This window comes from Anabrus simplex, chromosome 5 (assembly GCF_040414725.1).
Source record: "Anabrus simplex isolate iqAnaSimp1 chromosome 5, ASM4041472v1, whole genome shotgun sequence".
NCBI classification, from domain to species: domain Eukaryota; kingdom Metazoa; phylum Arthropoda; class Insecta; order Orthoptera; family Tettigoniidae; genus Anabrus; species Anabrus simplex.
The window spans coordinates 93,160,959-93,178,467 of record NC_090269.1 but is presented as its reverse complement, the minus strand read 5'-3'; the positions used below and the strand labels follow the sequence as shown (position 1 = coordinate 93,178,467).

At 38.5% G+C, this 17,509-nt stretch overlaps 1 protein-coding gene across 3 annotated transcripts in view; it reads left to right on the top strand.

Annotated features, from left to right (window-relative positions):
* Nucleotides 1-17,509, top strand: part of LOC136873781 (activating transcription factor 7-interacting protein 1) — a 457,029-nt gene that overhangs the window by 196,058 nt on the left and 243,462 nt on the right. For all 3 annotated transcript variants that reach the window (XM_067147002.2, XM_067147001.2, XM_067147000.2), the window contains one exon: nucleotides 16,170-16,600. In XM_067147002.2, the coding sequence (XP_067003103.2) occupies nucleotides 16,170-16,600 (431 nt within the window). The remainder of the gene's footprint in view (nucleotides 1-16,169; nucleotides 16,601-17,509) is intronic.

Genomic DNA, 17,509 nt, shown 5'->3' with positions numbered 1-17,509 from the left:
TTTATTCACAAGCATCAGCAGCCTATAAAATTGCCTCAAGGTTTGTCATATTTGGATTGTTGTTACAAATTTCATTACATTGAATGTAAAGCTAATTTCAGTGATAACAATATTTAAAACACAAGAATAATATACACATTAAAAATTATGACAATATGATTTGCAATGTTAAAATGGAGTAACTCTTAATTCTAAAACACATTGATGTCCAAAACACAGTTTTTACAATTTGAAAATTTGGCTAAAAATTGTTTGCAATGTTAAAATAAAATTGATTAAACTATAATTTGGCATTAAAATTTGAGTCATAAATATAAATATTGGATGTTAATATATAGGAGCCATAGTTTCTGAAGTGCGTTGGTTTCTAGAATACAGTAACATTTCAGTATTGAGAATTTTAGTTAAGAATTGTGCTCTCTAAATAATGTTATTTAAAAAGACTGTAATTTTGCATTATGCGTGATTGGTCATGATGATAATCTAGAATTGAAGTCTTGCCAACATTATTACGAAATCTCAAATCAGATAAAAACAATTTCTTTAAAATATTCGATCTAAATACACTCACAACTAAAACCATTTTGGCAACGCAATAAAGTCCCCCTCCACATAACACGCCAAAGCTTAACGCCCCGCCTGCAGGATCGTCCTCTACCCCCACCTCGACAACAGATAAGAATTCCCTACCACATAGCACGTCAATAGCAAACGCCCCGCCCAACATCTCTTCCCCTCAAACCCCTACCCGCCCTTCACAACAGCTCTTTCATACGTACAACACAAGGAGTAGAGCCACAACAGACAATAGTCACAGTAACGCAATAAGGTCCACAAGATTCTGTAGCAGCAGACAAAGGGGTAAGTGATAATGCAACATCATCACTCACATTACAAGCACAACACACACAATATTACTTAAGTTCATTTCCATTTGTTCCAGATGCTTCTTCCATTCTATAAATCGAAAGAAACATAATCAGATACTCAAAATTTGGATTGAAGCCCCTTTTAACCATAACTTACATCAAAACAATCAACTTCCAATGGAGAGTCTGGTCGCTACAAACAAGAATTAAATATGTCAATACTTCCTCTGATCAAATTGCCAAACTGCAGCAGCAAGCCTCATCAAATCTAGAAGCCATTTTCCAACGAACCCAAGACTTCAATTCTAGATTATCATCATGACCAATCACGCATAATGCAAAATTACAGTCTTTTTAAATAACATTATTTAGAGAGCACAATTCTTAACTAAAATTCTCAATACTGAAATGTTACTGTATTCTAGAAACCAATGCACTTTAGAAACTATGGCTCCTATATATTAACATCCAATATTTATATTTATGACTCAAATTTTAATGCCAAATTATAGTTGAATCAATTTTATTTTAAAATTGCAAACAATTTTTAGCCAAATTTTCAAATGTAAAAACTGTGTTTTGGACGTCAATGTGTTTTAGAATTACTCCATTTTAACATTGCAAATCATATTGTCATAATTTTTAATGTGTATATTATTCTTGTGTTTTAAATATTGTTATCACTGAAATTAGATTTACATTCAATGTAATGAAATTTGTAACAAAAATCCAAATATGACAAACCTTGAGGCAATTGTATAGGCTGATGATGCTTGTGAATAAAAGCAAAACATGTCCCGGTAAATTAGTGTTGTAACATTACAACTTAGCAAAACAAACTGTAATTTGTATTGAAAAGGTGGATCAAAATAACAAACAAATTGTTGGTATATCATAGCATAGTTCAATACGGGTCTAATAATGAGATTAGTTACATGTAACAGGTTAATGCGTGAATGCGATGCATGTGGTGTTGTATGACATGTGCTATGGCGTAAGTTGTGTACAGTACATCTGTTTGGTGCTCAGGGGCGTACTTGCTTATCACCCACTGGCTGTTCCAGTGTACAACAGACACCTGAGATCTTTCCGAGAGTGCGGCAGCACTGCTTGCGCCGTTGCAATACATGTATTGAGACTGGCGGTCGTCACTTTGAATAATTACTATGAGCTACATTGTTGTTATGCGGTGTATGCTGTGTGTGTCTGTAACACAATATATGCACTTCCGACCATTGATTCCTTATCCCAATGTAATCGGTTGTGGGCCCACTATCATCTGTTTCAATTTGACCCAAAAGGTTTGAGACACTCTGTACGTGACATACCATGGATCTACGTTAACCTGTGATTAGTAACACCATGCGAGGAACATCATGAGTCTACTTTACCTGTGATTAGTACTGTTATGAGGGGCCAGTGATCTGGATTTTCGACCCCTTTGGAATACAAGCATCATCTCAGAAAATAAGGCATTGTGAATAGGATCCCCACTGATTGTTTTGGGTTCATGGTCATTTTTCATCATTCTTTTTAGATTCTAGTCAGTGGTTAGACTTTGAAGTTTTAATTATGGTTTCATTTTGTTGCATCTCGTTCCATTAGGGACCAGTGACCTAGCTATTGGGCTCTTTAAACAACAATCATCATAATAAAATAGACGGGGTTTACACTGTACTGTAATGTGCATATTACCGCGTGGCTCGGTTGTTAGTGTACAGCTAATGCATCGTAACAATAGCCTACCGGAAACAGCTGGCCTTACCAACATTGGACTTCCTATTACACTCATTCCAAATACTCATTCCAGCTCATTCCATGTTAAGGAAACAGTATTGCTCTTATAACAGGGTTGCCATATCGAATGGCTCTGCTCGACACCTTCATGGGAGAACGGCGGCACATAAATTTGTGAAATTCAGTATTTAATTTCAAGACAAAAAGCGGAAGAAACTAAGCTGCAAATTATTTTTATGAACTAAAGGGGACCGGGTGTTTACAGAGGCTATTTTTGGTTTGTACAGAATCAGAGGTAAACGATGGCACATAAAAAAACCTCGGCATTGAAGTGTAAGGCAAATTGGGGTAGAAAATGGACAAATAATTGTTATGGGCTCCAGGGGTGAGGGATGCATTTAATTGCATTTAATAATTTTTTCCAGGCATAAAGGCTAGAAAACAGATGCATCATATAAATACTTATTGTAGATGTCTGTACAAAAGATCAGAGTATTAGTGTTAAAGAAAAAAATCACACACGTAGGCTTATAGTATAACTCACACTCAACACAAGACAAGTACGCGCTGATTTAAAGCCTAAAAGCAGACACCCAACAAATAAGTACTGCAGATGACTTCACTGCAGAAGTGAGCTACCGGCGATTCACAGAGTGAGGGACTACACGAGGCTTGTACTAGAGGAACACAGAAGAATTGAATTGAAGACATCTTTGTTGTCTTACAAAAGTGAATTCAGTTTTCTAAAATAGATTTGTCATCAGCTTACATGCAGTTGAGGTTAGTGGAAGAGAGTAAAAAAAACTATGTACTATAAGTACACATAAAGGGTTTTTTGCTTACGACCGTCTTTGTTATGGAATCTCATCAGCACCGGGTATTTTTCAAAGAGTTATTGAACAAATACTGCAAGGTATACGAGGTGTGGCCTCATTCCTTCATGATATTATTGTGACTAGAACAAATACAGCAGAACATTTGTCAAGATTACAAGAAGTTTGTAAACACCTAAGTAGTAATGTGTTGACTGTTGGAAAAGATAAGTGCAAGTTTTTCTGGGACAGTCTATAATATTTAGGCTATGTCTTCAGTAAAGATGGTTTAGCTACAGCCAATGATAAGGTTAAAGCAGTTGTTGAGGCTCCAGTTCCTAAAGATGTTATGCAGCTTAAAGGATTTCTTGGTCTTGTGAACTACTATGCTAAATTTATCCCCAATGTAGCCTGTACCAGCTTCTAGAAAAGATGCAGATTTTCACTGGAATTTAGCTAGTCGATAATCTTTTGATTTAGTCAAAGAAAAATTAGTTTCGGCTAAGGTACTACATTACAACCCTGAGTTACCAATCAATTTGTCATGTGACGTGTCACCTGACGGCATTGTGAGTGTTTTCAGTATAATAGAAAAAGATGGTACTGAGAGACCAATTTCTTTCACAAGTAGTCTTAAACTCAGCTGAAAAAACTACTCTCAAATTGATAAAGAAGCCTTGAGCATTGTGTATGGTGTAAAGAAATTCAATCAGTATCTGTGGGGAAGACATTTTACTCAGTGTACAGATCACGAGACGCTTCTAAACATTTGTCGTCCAAAAAAGGGTTTACCAGCCTTTGCAGCAGGTAGATTGCAATGGTACGAGTTGTTTCTGTCAGGTTATGACTACGACATTCAGCATGTTAAATCTCAATCCCATGGCAATGCAGATGGCTTATCTAGGCTACCTTTATCAGCCAATCATTTTGAGGACATTGATGTTAGTTTAGAGTATGTAGGTAGTTATTTACAATACATAATGGAATCTGATGTTCCCATAAACTTTAACGATATACGTATTGAGACCCAAAAAGACCAGGAGTTAAACAAAATCCTAGGCTATATGTTGTACGGATGGCCTACTACGCCAGGTCCAACTTTAAGCAACTTTGTTAAAAGGCAAGCTGAGAACAAGGAATTTTGATGTGGGGCTACGGAGTCGTAATTCCAAGGTCATTGAGAAAGTCCTTGTTAAATGAATTACACAGTGGACACCTTGGAGTAGTTAAAGTGAAATCATTAGCTAGATCGTATTTATGATGGCCTTCAATTGGTAAGGACATCGAGGCAGTAGCCAGCAGTTATTCAGCGTGTCTTGCCCAGCGAGAAAGTCCTAATAGAAGTACACTTCATGTATGGGAATTTCCACCCAATGTATGGCAAAGAATTCACGTAGATTTTTTAGGACCTTTTAAAGGAAAACTGTATTTAATTGTAATGGATGCTCATAGCAAATGGTTGGAAATTGAAACAGTTAACTCGTCTTCAGCTAAGCAAGTCATTGACCGGGCGAGTTGGCCGTGCGCGTAGAGGCGCGCGGCTGTGAGCTTGCATCCGGGAGATAGTTGGTTCGAATCCCACTATCGGCAGCCCTGAAGATGGTTTTCCGTGGTTTCCCATTTTCACACTAGGCAAATGCTGGGGCTGTACCTTAATTAAGGCCACGGCCGCTTCCTTCCAACTCCTAGGCCTTTCCCATCCCATCGTCGCCATAAGACCTATCTGTGTCGGTGCGACGTAAAGCCCCTAGCAAAAAAAAAAAAAAAAAAAGAAGCAAGTCATTGAGAAATTGCTACCTATGTTTTGTAGATTTGGTCTTCCCGAACTCATTGTTAGTGATTATGGCCCTCTCTTTTCGTCTGAAGAATTTTCTCGATTTTTGAAACAAATTGGGATAAGGCAAACGCTGATAGCACCATACCATCCTGCTTCTAACGGTCAGGCTGAGAATGCAGTTAAAACTGTTAAACTTTTAAAATGTGCAATTTTTGAACATGAAGATGTAAATTTAGCTTTGAGTAGATTTTTAATAGCTTATTGTAACGCTGTACATAGCACTACTAATGAAACTCCTGCTAAGCTAATGTTCAATCGTCCTTTGAGAACTAAGTTAGATTTGATCAGACCTAATTTGCAGAAAGCTGTAGCATATAAACAGGACGAACAGATAACTAATGCAGGAGGTAGTTACACTAGACAGTTAACTATAGGACAACCGGTATTAGCTAAAGACTACAGAGGAAGAGATAAGGGGGTAGAAGGTAGGGTTATACGTAGACTAGGCCCGGTTACGTATTTAATTCAATTCGAGTCTGGGTTGACTTGGAAAAGACATATAGACCAGCTAATAGGGTTACAGTCAGGGCCAGTTGTTTTTAGCACTGACCGCTGTAGGGCTAATCCTTTACAGTGAGGGACGTCACAGTTAGGTGATTCTCCCTCGCTGACTACTCCTCTGCTGACACCAGCCTGTGAGTGCCAACAGAGTTCTCCTACTTCTCGTTCCCCGGCTCCTCCATCACAACCTGTATCACCACCACGTCATAGTCCAGTTGCAGCTAGCAGACGATCTCTGCAACCCTCACAGCTAATTGTTATATCATCTGTCGCAACTAGACGCTATCCAATTCGAGACAGGAAACCTATTGTAAGGTTTAATTCAGAGGAGGTCACTCTTTTGTATTGTATAGTATTGTATAGCAAGATAGTGTGTTAATTTGATTTTTCAAACTGTGTGGTTGTTTATGAATCATACACAGACATTTAGTTACATAATCACTTATTGTATTTAGTATATATTGGTGTGTTTTCTGTGTTTTCTAATGAATGCGTACGATACTACATTGGCCTGATCTGTTGTAGTCAAGATCTTAAGGAGGAAGGAATGTAATATATTATGTTACAATTTTCAGGTTTATTTCTAGAACTTACAATTGTAAATAATGTGGTTAAAATCAGTTGTATCAGATTGTCACTACATCAGAAGTGGACGATGTGTACGTCATTGGGTCATGTGGCCGTTCAACTAAAGCTCTCTCATTGGCTACTCCTATCTCGCCTATCCACAGCCTAAGCTTTCCCCTGACCTCAAGTCAGTCGTCATGTAGCCTGCACCTGATTCATTCCTACTCCTTAGCTGATGTGGTACTTTGAAAAATAACTTATATTATTGCTGGTTATCTACCTCAAGGTGTTCCATACGTAAAAGCATGATACAAAGAAATTTGCATATAAGGCCTTTCCTCCATACAGTGTCAAAGGCAGCAGTAAGATTAACAAATGCTACAGATGTTTTCAGCTGCATTTGATACCCTGTCTCATTGAAGGATGTAAGAGACAATACTTGGTCACAGCAGCTACGCCCTGGTCTGAAGCCTGCCTGTTCAACTGGAATACGCTCTAAGATTGCACTACTTATTCTGTTATATATATTAACTTTTCAAAAAAGTTTGTAGCAGCAGCTAAGAAGGACAATGGGTCGATAGCTTTCTGCTTTGTTGCTGGGTTGGTCAGGTTTCAGAATATAAATTATCTTCGCCTTCTTGAACTCCAGTGGAAGTTGACCAGTCAGCAGGATGTCAATGAAGAACTGTGCCAACCATTTCTTAGCATATCCTCCCAAATGAATCAGGAATTCTGGATGGATGCCATCGAAACCAGGTGGCTTAAAAAGTTTGAGGTCCTTCAGTCCCATGTCAATGTCTAAAACTGTGAAGGGATGTGCATTTTCAGATGAGGGAGATGTTATCTTTCTCAGATCATGAAGCTGTCGTCTAATATGTTTGGTATATTTCTTGTCGGGAGGCACTCTTGATGCGGTAATGATGTGGGAAGTAATTTGGTCAGGTTTTACTCCTGAAGGTTTTCTACATACTGATCCACTTCCTCCCAATCTCCTCAGAGGGCTCCATGCTTCCCTGCTTGAATGGGTAAAGTCCATACTTTCAATTGTATCTGTCCATTTCTGCCTTCGAGATAAGTCTAAGCTGGTCAAAAGTTTGGTAGCTATCTCTTGGTCACTACTTTGCTATAATTGTTGTTACAGTGTTTCACTTTCATCACTCCATTCTGGGATATATTCTTTTCGACATCCTCTTGGCATACACTTTTTTAGCTGTTGTTGTTACTGCACCGATGGACCGATGGTAGTTCTTATGAGATGGAGAGATCCAGCGAATGCACTTATTCAGTTTCCTTGAAAACTTCGCCCAGTCAGGTTTCTGTAAGTTCCATGGAGCGCGTGGAGTTGATCGTATGACAGGGACCATGCCACCAATTTATTATTAAAGGTCTGTACTGGCTGTGGGGGAAGGCATCTTTCTTGTGGCATTGATCGGGAAGCCTCTTTCATTCCAGGTAACAAAACATAAGTCAGGATTTGATCCTTGCCCCAAGCAGTTGACCTGAAAGTACCTTGGTCTTTGGCATCGAACACTAGATGGAGATTGTTCACTTATGCCCATTCTGCAAACATGCTTCCATTTTCATCATTGTCAGAGTATTTCCAAAATTTGTGGTGACTATTGAAGACCCCTACATAAATTGCAGGATGTTCTGCAGTTTGTAAGACTAAATCAGGTCAGGGTGTCTTGGTGGCTTATAAACGTTTGTGATAATGATATCATGCACTTGTATGGTAACCGTATGTATATCTACACATTAAGTGAAGCCTCGTTTAAGTTGCTCCGAACATATGTAGCAATTCCATATACGTCATAAGTTGCACCAAGAGACGTATATCCAGGAATTTGACCCCTGCTTCGGAATGCTTCTTCGCTGGAAACATGAGTTTCCTGAATGGTGACAACATCGATGTTATTGTCCAGCAGGAATTTCGACAGATAGTCACACTTTGGTTTGCCAGTGCTTTCGACATTCAGTTGTAGGAGTCTGATAGATGGACCAATGTTTCTCATTAATAAGTTCTGAGAAGAACGGTTTCTATTATTTCGTCGATATGTCATTGCTAGGAGGTTCTGTAGATAGTCTGGCTACCTGTTTTCACTGTTGCTCAGGTAGCACCACCCAGGAGGCACATGTAGGGCAGTTAGAGGTTAAACCTACGGACGTGAGCAACTCTACCTCCCATGGACTGGAACTAACCTGGGACAAACCGAACATGAAAGACTTCCATACTCTAGAGAGTGTCGAGGCTTGCTTCTTGACGTTTACACTAGGAGTATCTAAACACACACTCTCCAGGCTGGTGTATGTACTTGCCTGAGAGACCTTCTTGACAGATCATCTCAGAATGTGTCTAGCTCCATGGCTAAATGGTTAGCGTGCTGGCCTTTGGTCCCGGGGATCTCGGGTTCGATTCCTGGCAGTGTCGAGAATTTTAACCATGGTTGGTTAATTCCCCTGGCATGGGGGCTGGGTGTTTGTGTCGTCTTCATCATAATTTCATCCTCATCACGACGTGCAGGTCGCCTACGGGAATCAAATCATAAAACCTGCATCTGGCGAGCCAAACTTGTCCTCGGACACTCTCGGCACTAAAAGCCATACGCCATTTCATCTCAGAATGAAACTTGATCTGCCCTGCACTCCCAATTGGAAAAAATGTAATAGACGAGAGAACAAAGAAAGGAGATGAAATCTGGGAAGAATTTTGCATGACAGGAGCAATGATGAACCAGACCTCGACAGTCACGAACCATGAGCTCCACTACTTCGTAATATCGCTGGTGGTCCATGGATATCACCACAAGGTATGCACAAATCAGTCTTTCCACGAACTGGACGACAACTGTGCGTGCATTTTATGTGAAAATATCTGCAAGAAATACCATGTAACTTGTACAAATTGGAAGATATCAGGGGTAAACTTTTGTACAAGTATAGTTTAGATTTTGTACAAATTATCTACATTTTATAGCCATTTTGGCTGCAATAAATTCTTATGATTACATTTTTAACATTTCTAAACTGCACTTACGGGCAACAGGTTAACTAAAACAGTAGAAGTGTTCAGGAGATTATTATATTTGTTTTCTTACTACATTCTACAATGTTCCACTAGTACTATAAAGGAATGAGATTGCTACAATGTCACTTAACTTTACTGCACTTCACTACACTGTCAATGTACAAGCAGTTAGAAGTTAGCACAATGCAGAATTGGACGTGTGTTACAGACAACACTGAATATACTGCTTATTAACTTACTTTTGTTGAAGATCTTTTCAGAGATATTCTGTTCTATGCATTTACTTTAAGTCCATAACACCCAGTTATTACTTAATTAACTTACTAATCAGAGCACATATCTATTGAATCCTTTAATGCCTTTCAGGAATGATCGTTGCCAGTAATTCTTTTGAAATATTTTGTAACAGTGTCAACTCACCTCTGCCATATTTGTCATTTTCCACTGCTTTCTTCCCGACATTTGTCATCCGCATTCCACTGCAGTTACGGGAACACTGTCAGGCGATCATCTTTGTTAGACTGGGATGACGGCATCGGCTCTAGACTCTACAGATCTTCATGTACTCTGTACTCTTCATGGATTTTCTCAGTGTTTCATGACTTCCCTGTACCTCCCCTCTCCAACTGGCCTATATAACTACCTTTCGTTGTGTGCTATGTCGAGGCGTTCTTTGGCTCTTGGAGAGAAGGAAACATCTTTTGTGCTATGCTGGTGTAAATTTTCACCTCAGTATCGGACTTAATTATTCGACTATGAGGTATTGTAAACTTTGCATGACTATGTTCTTGAGTGGTTGTACTTTATTATGTATCGATAAGGGACCAGTTGGTTCTCTAATTCCATTGTTTGGAACACTGTTGGAATTTTAGTGAAAATGAACTTGCTATTTGTCAGTACTCTTGAAAACTTCTGGTTCTTCAAAGTTGTTTACATTTTTCTACTGTACTTGTTGATGCGTATCCTGTTGGGGTGAATGCATCTGTGTTACATTCAGTATTTTCTAGAACGTATTATTTAAAAATAGCGCCCTGTTTTCTAGTCATGTCAATTCTAAGGTTATGCCCAGACTTGGTAAATTAAAATGTTGATCTTTAATTCATTCTCCTATTGTTTTTCTTATTTCCCTAACGATACTTGTTACTTGTACAGTTGATTGGGGAATATCCGTTCTTTTAAATATATGTTATTGTAAATGTTATTCAGATGAAATCCAAATTATCGCTATCACCGATCTTTGTAATATTTTCTGTGTTAGATGTGTTCTGTCTTTCAATATTTTTGGTGCTGTACTATTCCTAACTTGTTTTATCTTGGGTTTGAATACATACATTTTGTTCATCTGAGGTTGACAATTCTTGTTCATCCCTTAGTGTCTTTGTATTTTCCTGACTGCTTGTATATTGCTGTTTATATCTTGCTCCTTTGTACCATACCTCTCGTTGCCCAGCACTTAAATACTTCTCTTACCCTTTATCTTTCATAAGTAACTTATAATAACGTACTTGTCATAGTTTAAGCATTCACTTATTACCATCTCCAAACCTCTCTCTCCTCCTCTCATGGGTGTGTGGGGAACAAAATAGTGCATTCAATTCAAACTACTTTACTAATGGAAATATTGATGAACAAAGACACCAAAAAAATTTGCATGCTTTCACTCTTCGATTGGAAAACTATATTAAGACTGACCAGATAAAATTTAAAGATTCATAATGTAACTGATCATACAAAATGCAGGCAGCCAGGCTGAGTGGCTCAGATGGTTGAGGTGTGGCTCGGACGGTTGAGGTCCTAGCCGTCTGACCCCAACTTGGCAGGTTCGAACCTGGCTCAGTCCGGTTGTATTTGAAGGTGCTCAGATACATCAGCCTCGTGTCTGTAGATTTACTGGCATGTAAAAAAGCTCCTGCAAGACAACATTCTGGCACCTCGGTGTCTCCGAAAACTGGAAAAAAAAAAAAGCAGTTAGTGGGACGTAAAGATAATAACATTATTAATAAAATGCAGGCATTACTGTTACAGTTGTGCAAAGGCTCATATTATTAATAAAAACAAAGGCTATGCTATTCAGGTGAGAACAGATGGTTGTGACAATAGAATAGACCTCGACTAAGCTGATCTTGCGCACTAAGGCGTGTCTTTCTCATTAGCCTGAGCTTAACCTCCAAGCACTCGCACCTATAAAAGTCCCAGAAGCGCTTTTGCTGCGGCAATTGGTCTGCGCAAGAAAAGATGGAATTTTTCTCGTGAAATTTTTTTTGTTACGTGTAAATTGGATCATTTAAAAAAAGGCACATATTATGCAAATATGAAAATATGTTTCATTAATATATGAACTAGAAATAGTAAAACCAAAACAGAAGAATAGAACCAGAACATATAGTTCAAAGAAGAGAAATATAACTTAGCTTCACAAGAAACTGTTGAAATATAAACAGTTCACAACAACATAACCTCAACACTGCAATGAAATGCCTTATTCCTGAATTAAAAGAATGGAAAAGTACAATGTCATAGACAAAACAAGAACTAAGATCTTCCTTGGTATTACTGTCACATTTCTCACATGTAGGGCAATTCCATATACGTCATGATAATTTGCACCAAGAGCAGTATATCCAGGAATTTGACCCCTGCTTTGGAATGGTTGTTGGCTGTGATTCTTGCACGCGTGTTTTAGGCATGTACCAGATTTGACAGCAGTCTTATTGTTTTTCTGGCTTCCACATAGGTAACAAAATTTTTTGGTATTCGAAGCTGGCATTTGAGGATTTGGCTTTTTCCTATATTTTGATAGAAAAGGGAAAATTTCCTTAGGGAGACAGGCTATTTTTTCTGTATTCTTAAAGTTTTTCTCAGTCAGGCTCATAGCTAATTTGTAGAGAGATTCCCTTCTCCAGCAACATCCCTCTGAGCAATGTGAAAGGAAAATTTTGTAGTAATTGATGGCTGTAATATCAAGTTCATGAAAAAAAGCTGCCATTGGCCATCCTTTTTTTTTTCTAGTGGTGTTATATGTTGAACAAAGCAAGAGAACAATGCTAACACCTCTCTTTGTTGAATTGTAGTCGGTGATATGCAAGGGTTTGTTGTCTCATGGTCCAGCTCATTGTCATTCATTGAAGACAGTAAAAGCACAGCCTTCTTCTTCTTGGTGATAAAAGACACTAAACTGTTATCGTACTGGAAGCCAAACATACTCGACCCATCTTCATATGATTTGTCCTGGAGGAATTCGGGTGTATATCTTTAGTTTTCTACATGGTTCCCAGAAAAGTCAGCCCGCTTTCCAACAGGTGTTCGGCCAAAGGATAGCTGTTGAAATAGTTATCCTTGGTTACATTTCTGTTTGATTTTTTAAAATTGTTCAGTCAATCTGTCGATACTATCAGAAGATTTGTTTGAAGAGATGTATGGCCCTACAACCTGTTTTCCACAGTATATATCCAGGTTATATGTGTAAAATATTTGGCTATCACACATTGCATACAATTTTATGCCTTTTTAGCTGACTGATTTGGCATATATTGTATAAAACTGCAACGGCCACGGAATGCAATTAACATTTTGTCATGAACTCTCCAACTACGTGCCCTGTTGGCAATCGGCAACAAATTTTGAATTAAATGCCCTAATAGCTTCCAGTTTATCATTCTGTTGGGGTTCAGCTCTAGTGGTGACATCGTCAAAACGGAAGGACCTTATGAAACGGAAACGGTTTTCACTGAAATTAGCACAAAGAATCTTCATGTCGGTTCCATTAGAGCTAAAATATTCGAGTCTGTTAGCATGGTTCCCTCTCTTGACAGCAATAGAAAACATAGCACCGAAAAGTGCCAACACTTCTGAGAGCGACTTCACTCTGTAATATCTGTACCCATGGGGTTGTATTTGGAATAACTTTTTAGTTATGTATACATGGGTGTACTTTATAATGTCATCAATCAGATCAGGTGCCATTATTAAGTAAAACAATCAATTAGAGTATGAGTTTGTCGAGATGGTCTCACTGGGTGCAGAAAAGTCTTCGCTATGTTTTTAGATTGAGTTCTAGCATTCACATTATTAACAACTTCACTACATCATGGAGTAATATTATCCTTGCCTATATAGAACCTCACAGTATCCATGTCTTCACTTGCCTCTCCAGAGCTTTCTACAGAAAGATCCGAATAGTTACCACGGACGTCTTCAGCTGCTTCAGGTTCATAATCAGTGTCAAGAGGATCGTCCAATATTTTCTCTTCATTCTCTTCATTAGACAGCTCTTGGAGAGTCTGCAAAATTTCATCAGGATCTGATAATTGTTCCCTGTAAAGATGGAGCAATGCTGTTTTAAACCTCTTTCCCTCTATGCCACACCACCAATGTACTTTTCATCCAAACAGCGAACTGATAAGAACAAAAACACAGAGGAAAAAATAATTAGTAAGTAGAATATACATACTTTATCGCTTGCACTGCGGTATTTAGAACAACTGCGCTCAAGCAGCAGCTTCCGGACTACACTTAGCGCCCACCCATTAGATCACAAACTTGCACACTGAACACAATATAGAAAGAGATTAGTCGATTGTGCAGTCTGTCGGCCCAACTCGTAGTTGAGGATTAGCAGTGGCTCTTATTGGTCTGCTTACTGCCGTGAAACAGCAGTATCAAAAATTTAAAACGTGTGGTCCAAATACCACATGCACGGGTGCCTGGAGGTTAGACATTGAATACCGAAAAGCACAGCAATGTTGGTTGTTCTTTTCTGTTCATATATACCCAACATACATTCTTCCTTCATGTATGTTCACTGAATTCTGGGTTCACCTGTACATTGCTAACCCTGAATCATATCAGTAAGCATTTTCAGAGCATTCTGGAATGTCCTCTTTACCGAGCCATTTGGATGTGTGTTTAAGGTCGCGTAACTGTGAGCTTGTATTCTGGAGATTGTGGGTTCGACTTCCACTATTGGCGGCCTTGAAGATTACTTTCCATGGTTTCCCATTTGCACACATGATAAATGCTGGGGCTGTACCTTAATTAAGATCCCAGCCGCTACCTTCCCACTTCTAGCCACTTTTCATTCTTGCATCGCCAGAAATATTCGATGTGTTAGTGCAACGTTAAAACACTAATAAGAAAATTGATTGTCCTCTTTCCAGCCTTCACGGAGAGAGGCCATAGTTCTGTGCGGTTTGAGGATAAGTCTGGGAGATCTACACATTCTCGCGTCCTAAAGAGGGAAAAGCGTGGTCTTGTGGTACCAATTTCACTATGGCCTACTTTCTCACCGAGTGTCTTACTTGCTCTGGCCTAAGACAGAATCTCGGCATGCTGGAAACATTCAAACAAATACAATGATCTTGCCATTTGCTTTATGTGCGAGAGTGGACTAATCTAATTCATACACATTTAAAGTGTTCTGTTGCTCAGGGAACTTACATTACCTTGTGTTAATGTCCATTTTATCTTTTTTTAAAACATTTTCTCTTTATTTTCAAAACTCATTGTATATATACAGTAAAGCCCCGATCATCCGCGAGTGCCGTGACATTTTAAAAATTATGAACCTGAAAAAACAAAAATTTAATCGAAGCCAACAACTGGGTTAATACAGTAGGCCCTACAATGTGAAAGTCAAAAATTACAAGTTTATTGTTACTAGGATGATAAAACCTATGGACTAGGGAGTCATTGCAACCATGAAAAGAACATACAGAACAAAGTTGTTACTGTTAAAGATTGAAGAAGGCTAAAATCTCATAGATTTTTGGTAGAATTATACAATTTTGGATAGCATTTACGATATTGCGGCTGCATGGGATTTCATAAAACTCTCAACCCTTATTAAATCGTGGAGAAATCTCTTTCTGAGTATCGAAACAAATGTCAATCAAAACATTTGTGAAGAAGAGAATGGCCCAGTGACATCCATTCTGAGAGGTGAGAATGTCGACGAAGAGAACATAGTATTGCGGCTGGAATGCGACGCAATTGAACCAGGTTTTGAACGACAGACTAGCTTAAAAGATAACGAACACAGCAATGGGAATGAAATGAGAACGAAGAAGAACAAAGTCAAAGTGAAGAAGAAGAGGTGCCTGCACGGATGACACACGAAAGTGCTTTGTAGCATGTAGATGGATTGCTTCAATATTTAGAGGAGGAAGACGACGCACATCTGGCAGAAAAACTCATGTTAACGCAAGTGCAGTCTAGAATAAAGAAAAGGTGTTTTCAAAGCTAGAAGTAAAAAAGGCATATCTGAACACTTTTTGTTAACAGTATAGTATTGTTTGTTGTTTACTATTCTTTATTTTAGTGATTTAGACGTAGAGAAAAGGTTTCTGCTGCGCTATTCATATTTTTCAAGTTTTACATATTAGTTTTTTGTACAATAAAACATTTTATGCTGAAATATTTTTTTCGTGGTTACACCTAACTTTTAGTTTTTTCGGGTTATCCGCTATTTTCGCATCGCAGCCCTTGCTACCCGATTCTGCAGATAATCAGGGCTTTACTGTATTTAAAAAATAAAAAAAAAAATTTTTTTTGTTTACGTCTAGTTTATGAAGAGAGGATGGTAAGCAAGTTTTATTTTCTCTTGCAACAATAATCACCACCACCAGCATCATAAACTTGAATGATGTATAACTGAAAGCATGAGCATTGAGGATGATTATATTTATCTGTGTTTCCTCTTTCGTAAAAACTTATTTTTACATTTTTGATGTGATATGAGTATTCTGTTGTTGCTCCCATGTGATATTTCTTTGTTAGTATTCATAAAAATCGTATGGTCAGTGTTTTTTATCTGTTCCCCACAGAAAGACTGACTCGCAAACGCTCATCAGAGGGTGATGAATCTTCTGAAACATCAAAGAGGACTAAAGTGTCTACAACAAGTGGTGAAGGTGATAGTGATTTGAGTAGTGAGACATCCAGGGACTGTGATATCTCCTCGAAACGTCCTTCTGACAGTGATGTGGTGGACAAGCTAGCAAAGAAGGCACGGACAGCGGAAGCAGAAAAAGAGGAGACTTCATATAGAAGCAATCTAGATAAGATCATTGATCAAGTGGCAACTGGTGTTCTTAACAGTGCAAGTGAAGTTAGAGAGCTCCAGGGAGATGACAGTATTCGTAGTACTAGAAGAGAAGGTGATAAGAAATCCGAGAGTTCTCAACCTAAAGCAAGTAATCCAATGCCGTTCATGCGGAAGCTTCACTCTGAGGAGCTTAGAAACCTCAACAGAAATGTAAGTGTCCTTTTACTGTTGGCTTGGTGAAGGCTATGATTTGGTTTGATATTTTGACTTTATATATGTTTTTCTTTAATATATATTTACACACACACTTACACACTCTCTCTCTCTCTCTCTCTCTCTCTCTCTCTCTCTCTCTCTCTCTCTCACCTCTGTTCTCTTAGGTAATACCCACCAAGGTCATGTCAGATAATAGACGGCCACATGTACATAAGAAAAATTCTCAATAAATAATCGTACACTAACGCTAAACTTTTTCTCATATCTTGGTGAATTCAGTATTGAAAAACAAAGAAAAACACCTTCACATTTATTTTTGCAGTAAATAATATACAGTGCAACAAAAAAAGTTCTGTATATTCTGATTTGGTGCACTTTTTATTTTGCTAAGTGTGTGCGTTATGCATTGCAGAAGGGAATAAAAAATGAAAGAGAAGCAACTTGACAGTCAGCAATGCTAAGGCAGCATACTGTAAATGAAAGAAAAACACAAAGTTGGTAATGTAGGATGTTGAACATGCATGTTTGAGCACGGCAATGTATACTCGCCACCAAAGAATCCAACTTTTTTGGGGGCAGATTATCCCACTCTTGGATAGCAGTTTGTCAATTGCACAATGTTAGCAGGAACGATAGGATGGTGCGCAGTTGCTCTCTTTAGTTCACACCATGCATTTTCAACACAGTTCATGTCTGCAGAATGTGCTGGCTGCACCATTCGTAGTATGCCATGTGTCTTAAGGAACTGATTGACCACTGTGGCTCGATGGCAGAGCATTCTCGACTGTTGAAAAACCCTCATTCACAAGGGCAATAAATCCTATAACTACAGGTTGGAGGATGCTGTTTCTATATGCCAGACCAGTTGTGTTATCCTGGATAAGGATTAGTAGCATACATCGA